The sequence below is a fragment of the Schistocerca nitens genome, chromosome 2, assembly GCF_023898315.1.
Source record: "Schistocerca nitens isolate TAMUIC-IGC-003100 chromosome 2, iqSchNite1.1, whole genome shotgun sequence".
Lineage (NCBI taxonomy): Eukaryota > Metazoa > Arthropoda > Insecta > Orthoptera > Acrididae > Schistocerca > Schistocerca nitens.
Window position 1 is genome coordinate 465,373,180 of NC_064615.1, and position 13,583 is coordinate 465,386,762.

At 43.7% G+C, this 13,583-nt stretch overlaps 1 protein-coding gene across 2 annotated transcripts in view; it reads right to left on the reverse strand.

Moving 5' to 3' along the window:
• LOC126236367 (serine incorporator 1) overlaps positions 1-13,583 on the reverse strand; it is a 113,056-nt gene that overhangs the window by 24,067 nt on the left and 75,406 nt on the right. For both annotated transcript variants that reach the window (XM_049945609.1, XM_049945610.1), the window contains exon 7: positions 3,987-4,184. In XM_049945609.1, coding sequence (XP_049801566.1) covers positions 3,987-4,184 — 198 coding nt within the window. The remainder of the gene's footprint in view (positions 1-3,986; positions 4,185-13,583) is intronic.

The following is a 13,583-nucleotide window of genomic DNA, read 5'->3' on the forward strand; positions in this document are numbered from 1 at the left end:
AGCATTCTTCCTTGTAGATGGGACAGTCGCGGGAGGACGCTGCATGGTCACCCTGACAGTTCACACAACGAGGAGACGGAGGTGGACAGTCACCCTCATGGGCATCCCTGCCACAAGTGACACATTTAGCCGCATTGGAACAAGACTGGCGAGTGTGATTAAAACGCTGACACTGGTAGCAGCGCGTAGGTGTCGGGACATAGGGGCGAACAGAAATAACCTCGTAGCCCGCTTTGATACGCGACGGCAGCTGAACACTATCAAAGGTCAAGAAAAGTGTCCAGGTCAGTACAAGGTCATTGTTGACCTTTTTCATGACCCTATGGACAGCCGTCACGCCCTGCTCAGCGAGGAAAGACTGAATCTCCTCGTCAGTCAATCCATCGAGTGATCGAGTATATACCACACCACGAGACGAATTCAAAGTGCGGTGAGCCTCCAGCCGGACAGGGAACGTGCACAGGAGTGTGGCCCGAAGCAGTTTTTGTGCCTGAAAGGCACTCTCAGTTTCTAGTAACAAGGTACCATTACGCAACCTGGTACACAACTTGACAGATCCGGCTATGGCATCTACGCCCTTCTGGATAACGAAAGGGTTGACAGAGGAAAAATCCTTGCCGTCCTCAGATCGAGAAACTACGAGGAACTGTGGGGCAGGCGGTAGTACTTTTGTCACTGGTGGCTGGTCAAGTTTCCGTTTATGGGCAGAAGTCGAGAGAGAAGAAGAAAAATCCATTGCGGAGGAATCCCACATGATTGCCAGCGTCTCCGATGGCGCGCTCCTTCCTTGTGGGGACCCTCTCAGAGGGCACTCCCGCTTTAGGTGAATGTTTACACCTCAGGTCACACCTCCCTAGAAACAGACGGAGGGACCAATCGGCATGGTCAGAAGGTATCAGCTCAGGCAATCACCCTCCCTTTACCAGGGGGTACGTGCGTGCCTTACTTGTCTACCCAGGGCGGGGAATTACGCGTTACCCCGTCACCGGCTACGTGTGCGAACGTGTGGGTCGGCCTTCAGGCGCGCACAGGGAGGAAGGAAGAAGAGGAAAAAGAAGAGAGAGAGGGAGAGGACAGACTCTCAAACGCCGAGGCGGAGACCAGAGAAGGCAAGGAGAAGAAGGCAATGAGAAGGCAAGGAGAAGAAGACAAGGGAAAGAGTAAGGAAGACAGTGAGATGGAGAAGAGCAAATAAAGGAACCAACCAAAGGAAGGAAGAAACGAGAAGAAGTGAAAAACCAAAATGACCGCAAATAGAGGTCGTGGAACCGTCCGTCTCCGGACGCAGGCGCGAACTACCCCCTTGAGGGGGAGGGACTCCTTTTAGTCGCCTCTTACGACAGGCAGGAATACCTCGGGCCTATTCTAATCCCCGGACCCGCAGGGGGAGGGATAGGTGATGTTAGTGACCTGACTGGACTAGGTGATAGTAGGAGGATGTATGGGACAGGTCTTGCATCTAGGTCTATTACAGGGGTATGAGCCATGAGATAAGGGATTGGGAGCAGTGGTTGTGTAAGGATGGACGAGTATATTGTGTAGGTTTGGTGGATGGCAGAATACCACTGTAGCAGTGGTGGGAAGGATAGTGGGTACGACATTTCTCATTTCAGGGCACCGCATCAGGTAATCAAAACCCTGGCAGAGAATGTAATTCACTTGCTCCAGACCTGGATGGTACTGAGTTACAAGGGGATGCTGCTCTGTGGCCGGACTGTGGGACTTTGGGAGGTGGTGGGAGACTGGAAAGATAAGGCACAGCAGATTTGTTTTTGTAAAGGTTGTGAGGATAATTACAGTCAGTAAAGGCTTCAGTGAGACCCTCGGTATATTCCGAGAGCGACTACTCGTCACTGCAGATGTGACAACGATCAGTGGCTAGGCAGTATGTAAGGGACTTCTTTGTATGGAATGAGCAGCTGTCAAAGTGGAGGTATTGCTGCTAGTTAGTAGGTTCAATATGGACAGAGGTACTTATGTAGCCATCTCTGAGGTGGAGGTCAATATCTAGGAAAGTGACTTGTTGGGTTGAGCAGGGCTAGGTGAAGCAAATGGTGAAAAAATTGTTGAGGTTCTGGAGTAATGTAGATAGGGTGTCCTCATCTTCGATACAGATAGCAAAGATGTCATCAATGAATCTCAACCAGGTGAGATGTTTAGGATTCTGGGCTTTTAGGAAGGATTCTTCTAGGTGGTCCATCAATAGGTTGGCATAGGACGGTGCAATGCAGGTGCTCATAGCTGTATCCTGGATTTGTATGTAATGCCTTCAAAGGAGAAGTACTTGTAGGTGAGGATATAGTTGTTCATGGTGTCTAGGAAGGAGGTTGTTGGTTTGGAATCCATAGGGCATTTGGAAAGGCTAGTGTTCAATAGCAGTTAGGCCATTGGCACTAGGAATGTTTGTGTACAGGGACGTGGCATCAATAGTGATGAGCAGGGTGGTAATGGGACACCCATTCCATACCAAGAAGCTCTTCCGTACAGCCTAGCCACCTGTGCTCCTTGCATCTGCAGTGACCCCACCATCTCCCAAAGTCGCACAGTCCAGGGACAGAGAAGCGTTCCCCTCTTAACTCAGTACCATCCGGGACTGGAGCAACTGAATTACATTCTCCGCCATGGTTTCAATTATCTCACGTTGTGCCCTGAAATGAGAAATGTCCTGCTATCATTCCCACCTCTCCTACAGTGGCATTCTGCCATCCACCGAACCTACACAATGTACTCGTCCATCCTTACACAACTGCTGCTCCCAATACCTTACCTTAAGACTCATACCCCTGTAATAGACCTAGATGCAAGACCTATTCCATACATCATCCTACTACCACCTACTCCAGTCCTAACATCACCTATCCCATCGAAGGCAGGGCTACCTGTGAAACCAGTCATGTGGTTTACAAGCTAAGCTGCAACCACTGTGCTGCATTCTATGTAGACATGACAACCAACAAGCTGTCTGTCCGCATGAATGGCCACCGACAAACTGTGGCCAAGAAACAAGTGAACCACCCTGTTGCTGAACACGCTGCCAAACCTGATATCCCTCATTTTAATGGCTGCTTCACAGCCTGTGCCATATGGATCCTTCCCGCCAACACCAGCTTTTCTGAATTGCGCAGGTGGGAACTTTCCCTGCAATACATCCTATGTTCCTGTAACCCTCCTGGCCTCAACCTTCGTTATTCACTGTCCTCACCTGTCCAGCCCCCTCCCTGTTCCCAACCCAGCACTACACAGCCATCATTTCACTGCCACACCCAGTCTTAATTTCTTTTTGTTTCTCTCCTTTCCGTTATTGATGAAGTGGCATCCAAACTTCGACCATCATTTTCTTGGCAACTATTGGGTGTTGGTGCCTAAGCCGAAATAGATGTCCCCTCGTTTTCACCCTGCTCTGACTCGGCCAAGTTTTGACTATCATGTTCCTCTTGCGAGTGCCTGAGAGTGACATTCATTAGAGGGAAGATGCAAGTAATGAAATAGTATTCAAATGATGCCTAAATCCTTTTTCTGGGGCTGTCCTGGCAGCAACCTGCATCAGATGCATAAAAATGGACATCAGAGTGTATGTTCACAGTGCTGCTTCAGACTGAAGACAGACAGAACATTGCAGGGTGCTGCTATAATGTGTGTTACATAGTAGACATCATCACACATTTTGATGTAGCTGTAGAAATTGTGTATTTAATGAAACAAAAGCATATATATTCACCAATACACCACAGAGAATACATCATCCTTACATGGCTATACATTCTGAGAAGCTCAGAGATAGTCAGTGACAAATAATACTTTCAATGGAAGCATATGATTCATTGTATCATCTTTAAGTAAATGAGAAGGTGCTATACCTGGCGTTTTGACCCTTAGCTGCCAAACTGGCTGAAATACTTACAGTTTGTTATACATGACAAGTCAGAGGCTTACCAATTACAAAGAAACATCTGCATTCCTTTACATTAATAGCAACAAGAACTTACCTGCACCATTATCCTTAACAAGCACATGTTCTGTCATAGTGATCTTTGATGAATTGGAGGCTGTACGCAGGGATGAATATAATACACAGCACATCCATATAGCAAGCCCAATGATTCCTTCCATTTTCACATTGTTGCCATTAGGATCCTCTGTAGTTCCAGATATAGTGTTCAGAAGACTCAGCTTACAGTTTGTATCTGCAAAAGCAAGCAAAATAGCATTTTGTAGATGAAAATACTTATTTTCCTTTTTGCAATCCTCTGTAAACTTCCTCAAAGTAATTCATAATACTTCAAGTTGTGTACACAGGAGAATCGCCAATATCTGAATGAAGATTCCACCATATGCCCCTTGGGAAAGCAGTTCAGGACTGCCTTGTTGGTAGAATTCACTTCTGTGAGCACAAAACAATGCATGGTGGCAGTTAAGTGATTTTCAGGAAGACAACAAAAGCATACAATTTCAGTCAAGGATAGTAAGATGAACATCTGCTTCATAACGAGTCCAATAATAGTCTAGGTTCTGTCCACCCTGTGACCATGTACACCGCTGGACTGCCTTTGGCCACTACTATTATAATCCTTAAACATATTAGGACATGTATAGCATGCTATACAAACTAATCTGAATGGTCACCATCTTAGTTTCTTCAGATATTCTTGTGACAACAGATAAATTTGCTTCAGAGTGAATAGGCCATTTTTTTCCTTATATACCCTGTTTTAATGCTGAATATGCATCATCAATGAAAAATTATGTCTCAGGATAAACTTTGTATAACCTTGCCTCAGAATAAATTCTACACAATGACATTTAATCTCTGTAACTTTCATCTCCAGTTACAATCTCAAATATCAGTTCTGATCTTCTCCAATTTTGATCCCATAACCAAGTATGACATTTTTTCAGAAGACATAAAATACTACATGCAGTAAACAACAGAAATGATGGAAGGAATTTGTGTACTGCACATCCAGATGAATTTTGTTACCTATTATTTAGAAAGTTGTCTCCACCCTACGCATTACAAATTATCTTTTAAGTATGGCAGTGGAAAGTCTTGATTGAAAACAATTAATTTAAGGAGTGAGGCTAACAATTCACTGAAATGTTGATGTGCTGAGCCGTCGATTGCGATTGGAGGGTCCACAACCATTGACAGGATGTCCACAATTTAGCTCCGAAGAGGACTCAACCGAAAATTAGCAATGTTCATACAGTCCTGTTTACATTCATATCTACTCCCCACCAACTATTTAGTGAGTTACCTTTATTCCGTAAAATATTTATAAATAATGATATTGTTACAGTGCAGACTAGAATTAATTAAGACAAATCACCATTCACATAGCACAAAAAATAAGCAAATTTTATGCTTTTTTTACTTGCAGACAGGTACACTTTGAATCTGGAGCTAGTGGAATAGTTTATGAAAAATTATGTTAAATATTCACCAGCGCAAAGTACTTAATCGATTGTATTGCATACACAGAGCCGTTTCTTCATGGCAAAAACAACATCAAAATACATGAAATGTAGGTTAACACTAACAAAATCTTGTATTGTCAAAGTTTCAGTTATTCCACAACTGTTAATTCCATGTTTATTGAAATCAAATAGTCCAGCTGCTCTTAGTTTAATAGTCTCCTCTGAACACAATCCCAGAACAATGATGACAGTCTTAGCACTTCCGTTTCTTCCTACTTCATGAAGCCCTATCACATCTACATGGAATACAGTAAACACCTGGTTTATGGAGCCCAAAGTCATCTTTCACGGTATCTAAAACAGCATGCATTTTTCGGAGGTGGATGGGAAACTCATTTAACGTCACATTGAGCCAGGATTCTGCCAATTTTGTTCAATACTTTGTCAGTCTATGGCAGATATGCCATTGTCTTTTCCTCCTCATTTTCTGCCTGCTGGGCTTGCACTTTCTGTCTGAAAGCATGTCAGATTTGTCTCTTGTCATATCCTTTCACCTTGAAAACATTCTTAAGGTGGTTAAGCTCCCTTGGTAGGCTTCCTTCATCCGATATTGCATGGACCCTGTGAACCAGTGTATGTAGCATACCCTCACACTGTGAAGGATGATGGCAGCAGGCAGTGTGGTGATAGAAATCAGTGTACGTGGCTTTACTGTGTCCTACAGTGCCGTTTGTTTCGAGCTTGACTGAGATGTACAAAATGGGGAGTTCACCATTCTCTTCCACCTCCATGGCGAATCTGATACTGGGATTCAGAGAGTTGAGATGTTGGAGGAACTCCTGTAGTCTTTCACTGCCATGTGGCCACAACAGATGTATCAAAATATTGGAAAAAGCATGTAGGCTTCCCACTTCAGTGCAGTTGTTTCCAGTAATTTCTCTTCGAACAAGTTTGCCACACTGGTGACAGATGGCACCCATGGCAATGCCATCCATTTGTTCATAATGGCAACTAGAAAAATGATATGACGAGAGAGAAATCCGAGATGCTTTCAGCCAGAAAGCACAAGCCCAGCAGACAGAAAACAATGAGGAGGAAAAGACAATGGCATATCCACCGCACACTGGGGAAGTATTGAACAAAATCGGTACAACCCTGGCACAACTTAACATTAAATGTGTTTTCTGTCAACCTCCAAAAACACACGTCCTATTCGATATGGTGATAGATGACTTGGGCAATCCATAAACCAGGTGTTTACCATATTTCATGTAAATGTGGTAAGGTGTATATTGCATAGACTGCAAGGACAATTTAAGAAAGATGCAAGGAACACAGAAGACACCTCAAACTTATGCAATCCACGAAATCTGCGGTTGGCGAACTGTGCATAGGTACAGGGGACTCGATAAGCACAAAGAAATGGAAGCCCTAAGACAGACCTTGTGTTCTGATGGAGGCTACTGAAATACAGGTGGCTGATCAGCTGATCAACAGACACACTGGCTTCAGACTCAGCAAAGCTTGGGAGTCAGCACTCAGCCAACTACAATCACAGCATTAGCCGAGAGCGGCTCCCACAACTGATGCAGGCTGCAGAAGTACTGAAGGACCGGAGTTCATGCCCAGCTTCGGACAGCACTGTTGCCCTCACCACTCTACCTGTCACAGCCTGCCACCAGCAGTGAAGGAAGATGTAGGGGGTGGTAAGAGTAGACAGAAGGCGGGAGGTAGAAAATATGCTCATTCTACAGGTATCACCTGAAGATGATACGTATGCTGTCGAAATATCATATTGTGAAAATGACTGAACCTGTTTGGACATCAGACAACAGTACAAACATCTATGTTGTACTTCACACTTCACCTGTCTCTCCCCTCCTTCCCCTACAAACATCTATGTTTTACTTACCCTGCCCCCCCCCCCCCTTCCTCTCAATTTGTGATGATTTAGCTCTAAAAACAGAACTTTTAGGTCAATTTGTTAATACTTAAAACTAGTTGTTAAGGGCTTTTACTTCAAGTTTGTGTTTGACACAGAACAATATAGAGTGTAGACTGGTTAATAGTCCAGTGATACTTGGCAGATCTGTAAATTCTTATTGACTACTTAAAAGCAGCACTAAGCTTATAATAAGGCAAGCTAAATAGCCCACATGAATGGTAATTAGCTGAAGGTAACTGCTTTTGGCAGAATTTTTCAAGTGTACAAGAACAATCATCAAACTATCAATAAATGGTAAGAAACAAAGAGATGAGAACTATTAAACTCTGCAGCATCTGTTGCCCCCATAAAGATAAAATTAAATGGGTACTTTTCAACAGATAACACCACATGATAAAAGAGTCAAGGCTATGGGTGATGTTTAATACAGTCAGTACAGACTTACATGAATTGTGCAGAGCATTGCACTGACATGTAATTGACTGTTAAAAAATGTAGTACCTTGTAATAATAAGCTTTACCTTTCAACCTTAGTAGCAACAAGATTTAACTTATTTACCGTATAAATAAATTTCAACTACTTGTTTCGCTCAGCTAATGTTGAGGAAACACAGTGATACATAATATTTTACATTTTTTACAGACCCAATACACAGTCAAATTTGTGAGGCCTTTTTCCTCTAATTTAAAAGTGAAAGAACAATAGAAAGGAAATGCCATATTTCACTATTTTGTTCCAAGTTTCTAATACACAAAATGAACATTGCAAAGCAGACAATGGGAAATGTTTTTCGACTCAAGGCAAAGTACTGCATACAGTGAATGGCCTATACTACAAACATATTATGGGCATACTGTTGAGGTGCAACAATTTCAGAACCTGCAATCACTAAATTGTTACATTATCCAGCAGAAACAAAATCTGAAAATGTAAAACTCATTCCACACTTGATTCCGAACAAAAACACAAAAGATGTAAAAAGAAAGGAAAAAGCTATGTAATTTATTATACGATTGCAATCTGTCACATTTCATCTAGACCACTTCCATCGAAGTACCAGCGCCTTATCACAAGACATCAGCATTTAAGAAATAGAGACATGGTCTTGGATCATCACAATCACTGCTATATTTTCATGACCTATGAGAGAGAAACAAAGCTTTGAGATTTGTTTTCATTAGCATATTTGAAACTCTTACATTTACATCTTTTCACAGTACTCTACCCGAGGTTCTATGCACTGCTTCCGCCAGTCACATCACTTTCTGACATTGTGGGAAACTTCTGGTGGGTCCTTTATGCACACTTTATACGCAATGATGGCAAATTAGCAAGCATGTACAGTTTCTTCTGCTTTGGGGAACAAGAAGACATGCATAGAGCTAGGATAGGGGCTACTGGCTGAAGGAGGAAGGTGCCCGGATCTCTCATCTCAGGCAGACACTGTTCCCATTGCACAGTGGGCTGGTGCACTGTGATGACAGAAGTGTCCTGTGCAGATACAATTTTGGATTTTTCTTCTTGATGCATTCAAAGAATTTTGGTAGGACCACTCATGAGTACCAAACCTGAAGTAGTTTTTTTCCCTGCATCTACCGCAATGTTACTCATGTGGACACGGCCATCTACTGCAAAGTACATGTGCTCTTTCCCTTTTTATGGAGGGGAAAACCCAAATGCATGATTGCCACTTCATTTCAGGATCAAATTTGTGTGCTTTTATTCTCATCAGTTATGATATTAACTACTAAAGAATCAAATTGCCAAGTTGTTTGATCAGGTGTCAGAATGTACAGTATTTAATGACTGCAGATCTACTTAACCTGAAGATCCATACAGGATCTTGTACACAGTGCATCTCATTCTCAAGGCTGCACTGTTTCGTTAATAGCACCAGGACTGTTTGATGAGGATATTGCTGCACTAAGCTCTTTTTGCTCAATTGCTGCAGTTTTGGCAATCCTGGTGAACTTTTATCTTCTAGAGGTTTTCTTTCGTGTCTGAAATCATTAGAAAAGATGACAAACTGTTGTTTTGAAGGTAAATGAACACAAAAAGCCTAAATTCCATGATCTAAACAACCATTTATATACAGTCCTACCTTAAAATAATACCAAACTCATTGCACAAATCTGGCAGTAAGTGCAGCAAATCACAGACTAATGGCTACCATTCAGTGTGGAATGTCCAGTTCAATTGAACTACAGCTGCACCAATTTTGGACTGTGATCAATGAGTGTACTAATGTCTTCAATTTGGTGAGCACAGCCTGATGGGCAGCCTTATCTGGGCTCATTCCTAACAGTGCCAGTGCATTTAAACTTTTTCATTATTTTTTGAATTGCCTTGCCAGTAGGTCCAGGTTTATGGGCTCAGCAACCAAATCCAATCCAAATTTCACTACACGACAAACTCTGCAATCTTCATGCTGCAGTGACTATTCTCTCCTGCACAGTTAAGGTTGTAGTGGCAAAAGGAGATTTTAGTTTCATGACGAGGCAAATAAAAGTACATTTTGCATTTCCATTCATTTTATCTTGAATTCTCTCCTTGCCTGGACAACTTTTTTACCTAATTTCAATATAATCTCATTCTCTTGAATGCTTTACCCTCCCCAAATGGATTAATAAATCATTTTGTGGTACCTTTTGTTTCCATCTACATTTGTTGTTGCTACTTAGAAAACAAATTTCTCTACCAAGGAAAGAATTTGAACTGTGAACAGAATTCCCAAATGTCAAGAATTTAATATCCAAGAAAATTATTTGTTTCAATGCTAAAATTTAGCAACATCAGGTTTTTATTTTGCCATTGACAGTACTCAATGCAAAGGTTCCAAAGTCACTAAATGACGAGATAGATTTGATATGTAGTATGGTTTCTTATGACACTTCTCTTGCCATGTCTTTGTGCAGGTGGACAGTATCTTATTAATGTGTCTGATGTTTTTATATAAAAAAATGGAAACTGCACATAGGAATATCAACAATGTAGGAAAAGATAGATAACTACTTACCGAAAAGAACACAGATTAAACTGCAGGCATGATTAAAAGATACTCACCAGTACCTTTCAGCCACAGCCTTCGTCAGGAGAGAGAGAGAGAGAGAGAGAGATAGATACTTACATCTATAAAATAATGTTATGGTGAGCGCACACACACACACACACACACACACACACAAAAAGCACACCTTACATACACATGACCGCCAACTCCATCTCGGGCCGAAATTAAACATCACGTGGAATGCCAAGCAGCAATCTGGAGGGGGACAGAGAAGGGGAAGGTGAAGGTGAAAGTGCAGAGACAGTAGTGTACGGGTGGGGAGAGAAACAAACGCTGTCTGGTGGAGTGTGCAGGGAGTAGGCTGCCAACAGGTACATTGTCAGAAGGTTGTTGGGCAGGGAGGTGGGGAAAAGGGAACAAAAAGTGGAGGAGCGGGGAAAGATGAGCTAATGCATCAGCAGAGGACTGCAAATGAACAAGGTTGGAGATGAGAATGGAGAGGAGATCATAGATCAGAGGGGGTGGAAAGTTTTGGTTGGAGTGTATGGGGACAGTACGCCACTGTAGGTGTGTGTGGTTTGAGGTTTTCGGGCGCTAAACAGCGTGGTAATCAGCACCCAAACGCATAGAAACAGTAACACATGCGGTGAAGGGACGAAGACGGACAGCGAACAAGGAGAACGGCTAAAAGACACAGACCTGACACAGTTCCAAATCCTCACATACAGAGGCAAAACGAGAGAAGAAACGCACTAAAAAGGAAAGGTAAACACAAGGAAAAGGGAACAGAAATTGAAGTGAAACAAGTAGGTAATCATGACTGGCGGACCTCTTACCTAAAATTACGCCACTGTAGATTGAGGCCGGGATAATTATGGGAGCGAAGAATGTGTTTTAAGGATAACTCCCTTCTGTGCAGTTCGGAAAAGCTGCTGGTGGGGGGAAGGATCCATATGGCTCAGGTAGTGAAGCAGCCATTAAAATCAAGTGTGAAATCAGCTGCATGTTGTGCCACAGGGTGGTCTACTTTGCTCTCTGCTGCAGTTTGGCAGTGGCTGTTCATACCAATATAAAGAACTGTGCAATGATTGCAGCAGAGGTGGTAAATGGCATAGCTGCTTTCACAAGTGGCTCGACCACTGACAGGGTAGGATAAACCTGCAGGACTGGGATAGGAAGTGCTGGGTGGGTGGACTGGGCAGGTTTTGCATCTGGGTAGTCCACAGGTCTACGACCCTTGTGGCAAGGGATTGGGATTGGGAGGGGCATAGGGATGGACTAGAATGCTGTGGAGGTTGGGTCTTGTCAAAGACCTACTCTCCTCCTCCCGATGCGTGCAATGGAAGCGCTTCTTTGCCACCAATCCCTCCAACCAAAACCACCCTAATTCCAACACTGAACCCAGCCTCTTCCAGTTCGTACCAAACTCCAACTGTGTTTCTCCCCCCATTCCCACCTAATCATCCGCTGGTCACCTTCCAGGAATTCCTACCTCCAACTTAGCCCCACCATCCTTCCTCAAGTCCCTTCCTCAGAACATCAATCTTTCAGTAGAAGAAAAACCATTCACAATTTCAAAACAAATCCTGACCTAATCATACAACCTGCAGACAAAGGTTCCATCACTCATGAATCACAGTGACTATCTGACAAAAGGCCTCTGCCAATTGTCTGACTACTCCACCTATAAGCCTTGCAGACTGATCCCATTCAAGAAGTCCAACACGAACTCCAATCCCTGCTTAAAGTCTTTGGCCCTTCCCAGAACATCTCCCCTCAATCAATTTCCCTCCTCACTCCTATGACACACCACACACCCACCTTCCAGCTCTTCGAAATCCACAAACCAAACAATCCTGGACGCCCCATTGTGATTGGTTATTGTGCCCCACTGATAGAATTTCAGCACACGTTGATCAAGACCTCCAACCAACTGCCCGTAATTTAGCCTCCTACGTCAAAGACACCAATCACCCCTTTACCTCCTCGATCCTATTTGTCACTGTTGACATCACCTCCCTATACACCAACATCTCTCATGCCCAAGGTCTTATTGCTACTGCACACTACCTTTCCCAACATACTTTAGACTCCAAATCTACTACCTCATTCCTCAAACACCCAACTAACTTTATCCTAGCCCACAGATACTTCTCATTTGAAGGGAGGGTACATAAACAAATCTGCAGCACAGCCATGGGCACCCACATGGCACCCTCCTATGCCAACCTCTTTATGGGCCATGTAGAGGAGATCTTCCTAGCCTCCCAAAACACCAAACCCCTAATCTGGTTCAGGTTCATTGTGATATCTTTGGACCCAGGGCCAAGATACTATCTTCATTCTTTTACAGCCTCAACACCTTCTCTCCCACCCACTTCACTTGGTCCTCCTCAACCTCGTGCGCCACATTCCTAGAATGTTGTCCTCCTAGTCGTCCTCTCTCTGACAGCTCCATCTGCACCTATGTGCACATTACACCCACCAACCACAAACAGTACCTGCACTTTGACAACTGTCATCCCTTTGACACCAAAATTCCCTCCAATATAGCCTGTTTACCTGGGAACAGTATCTGCAGTGACAAAAGATCCCTTTCTCAGTATGCTGACAGTCTCACCAAGGCCTTCAGAGACAGACACTATCCCCCAGACCTAGTCCTCAAACAGACCTCCTGTGCCATTTCCCCTCACATCCCCAATATTCTAACCAAGCCCAAAAAGCAGCCACAAAGAAGTGTCCTCTTCATCACCCAGTACCACCCCGGACTGGAACAACTGAACCACACTCTTCGCCAGGACTTTGATTACCTATCATCGTACCCTGAAATCACAGAAGATAATTTCCACCCCTCTTAAAGTGGTGTTCCATGGCCCACCCAACCTCCATCCCTCTGTCACTCCCAATTCCAACCCCTTGCCACAAGTGTCATATCCCTGTGAACAACCCAGGTGCAAAACCTGCCCAATCCACCCACCCAGCACTTCCTACTCCAGTCCTGTCGCAGGTTTATTCCACCCCATCAGAGACCAGGCCATCTGTGAAAGCAGCCATGTCATTTACTAGCTCTGCTGCAATCATTGCACAGCTCTTTATATTGTTATGACTACCAACAGTTGTCCACCAGGATGAACAGCCACTGCCAAACTGCAGCCAAACACAAAGCAGACAACCCTGTGGCACAGCATGCCGCTGATTTCACACTTTATTTC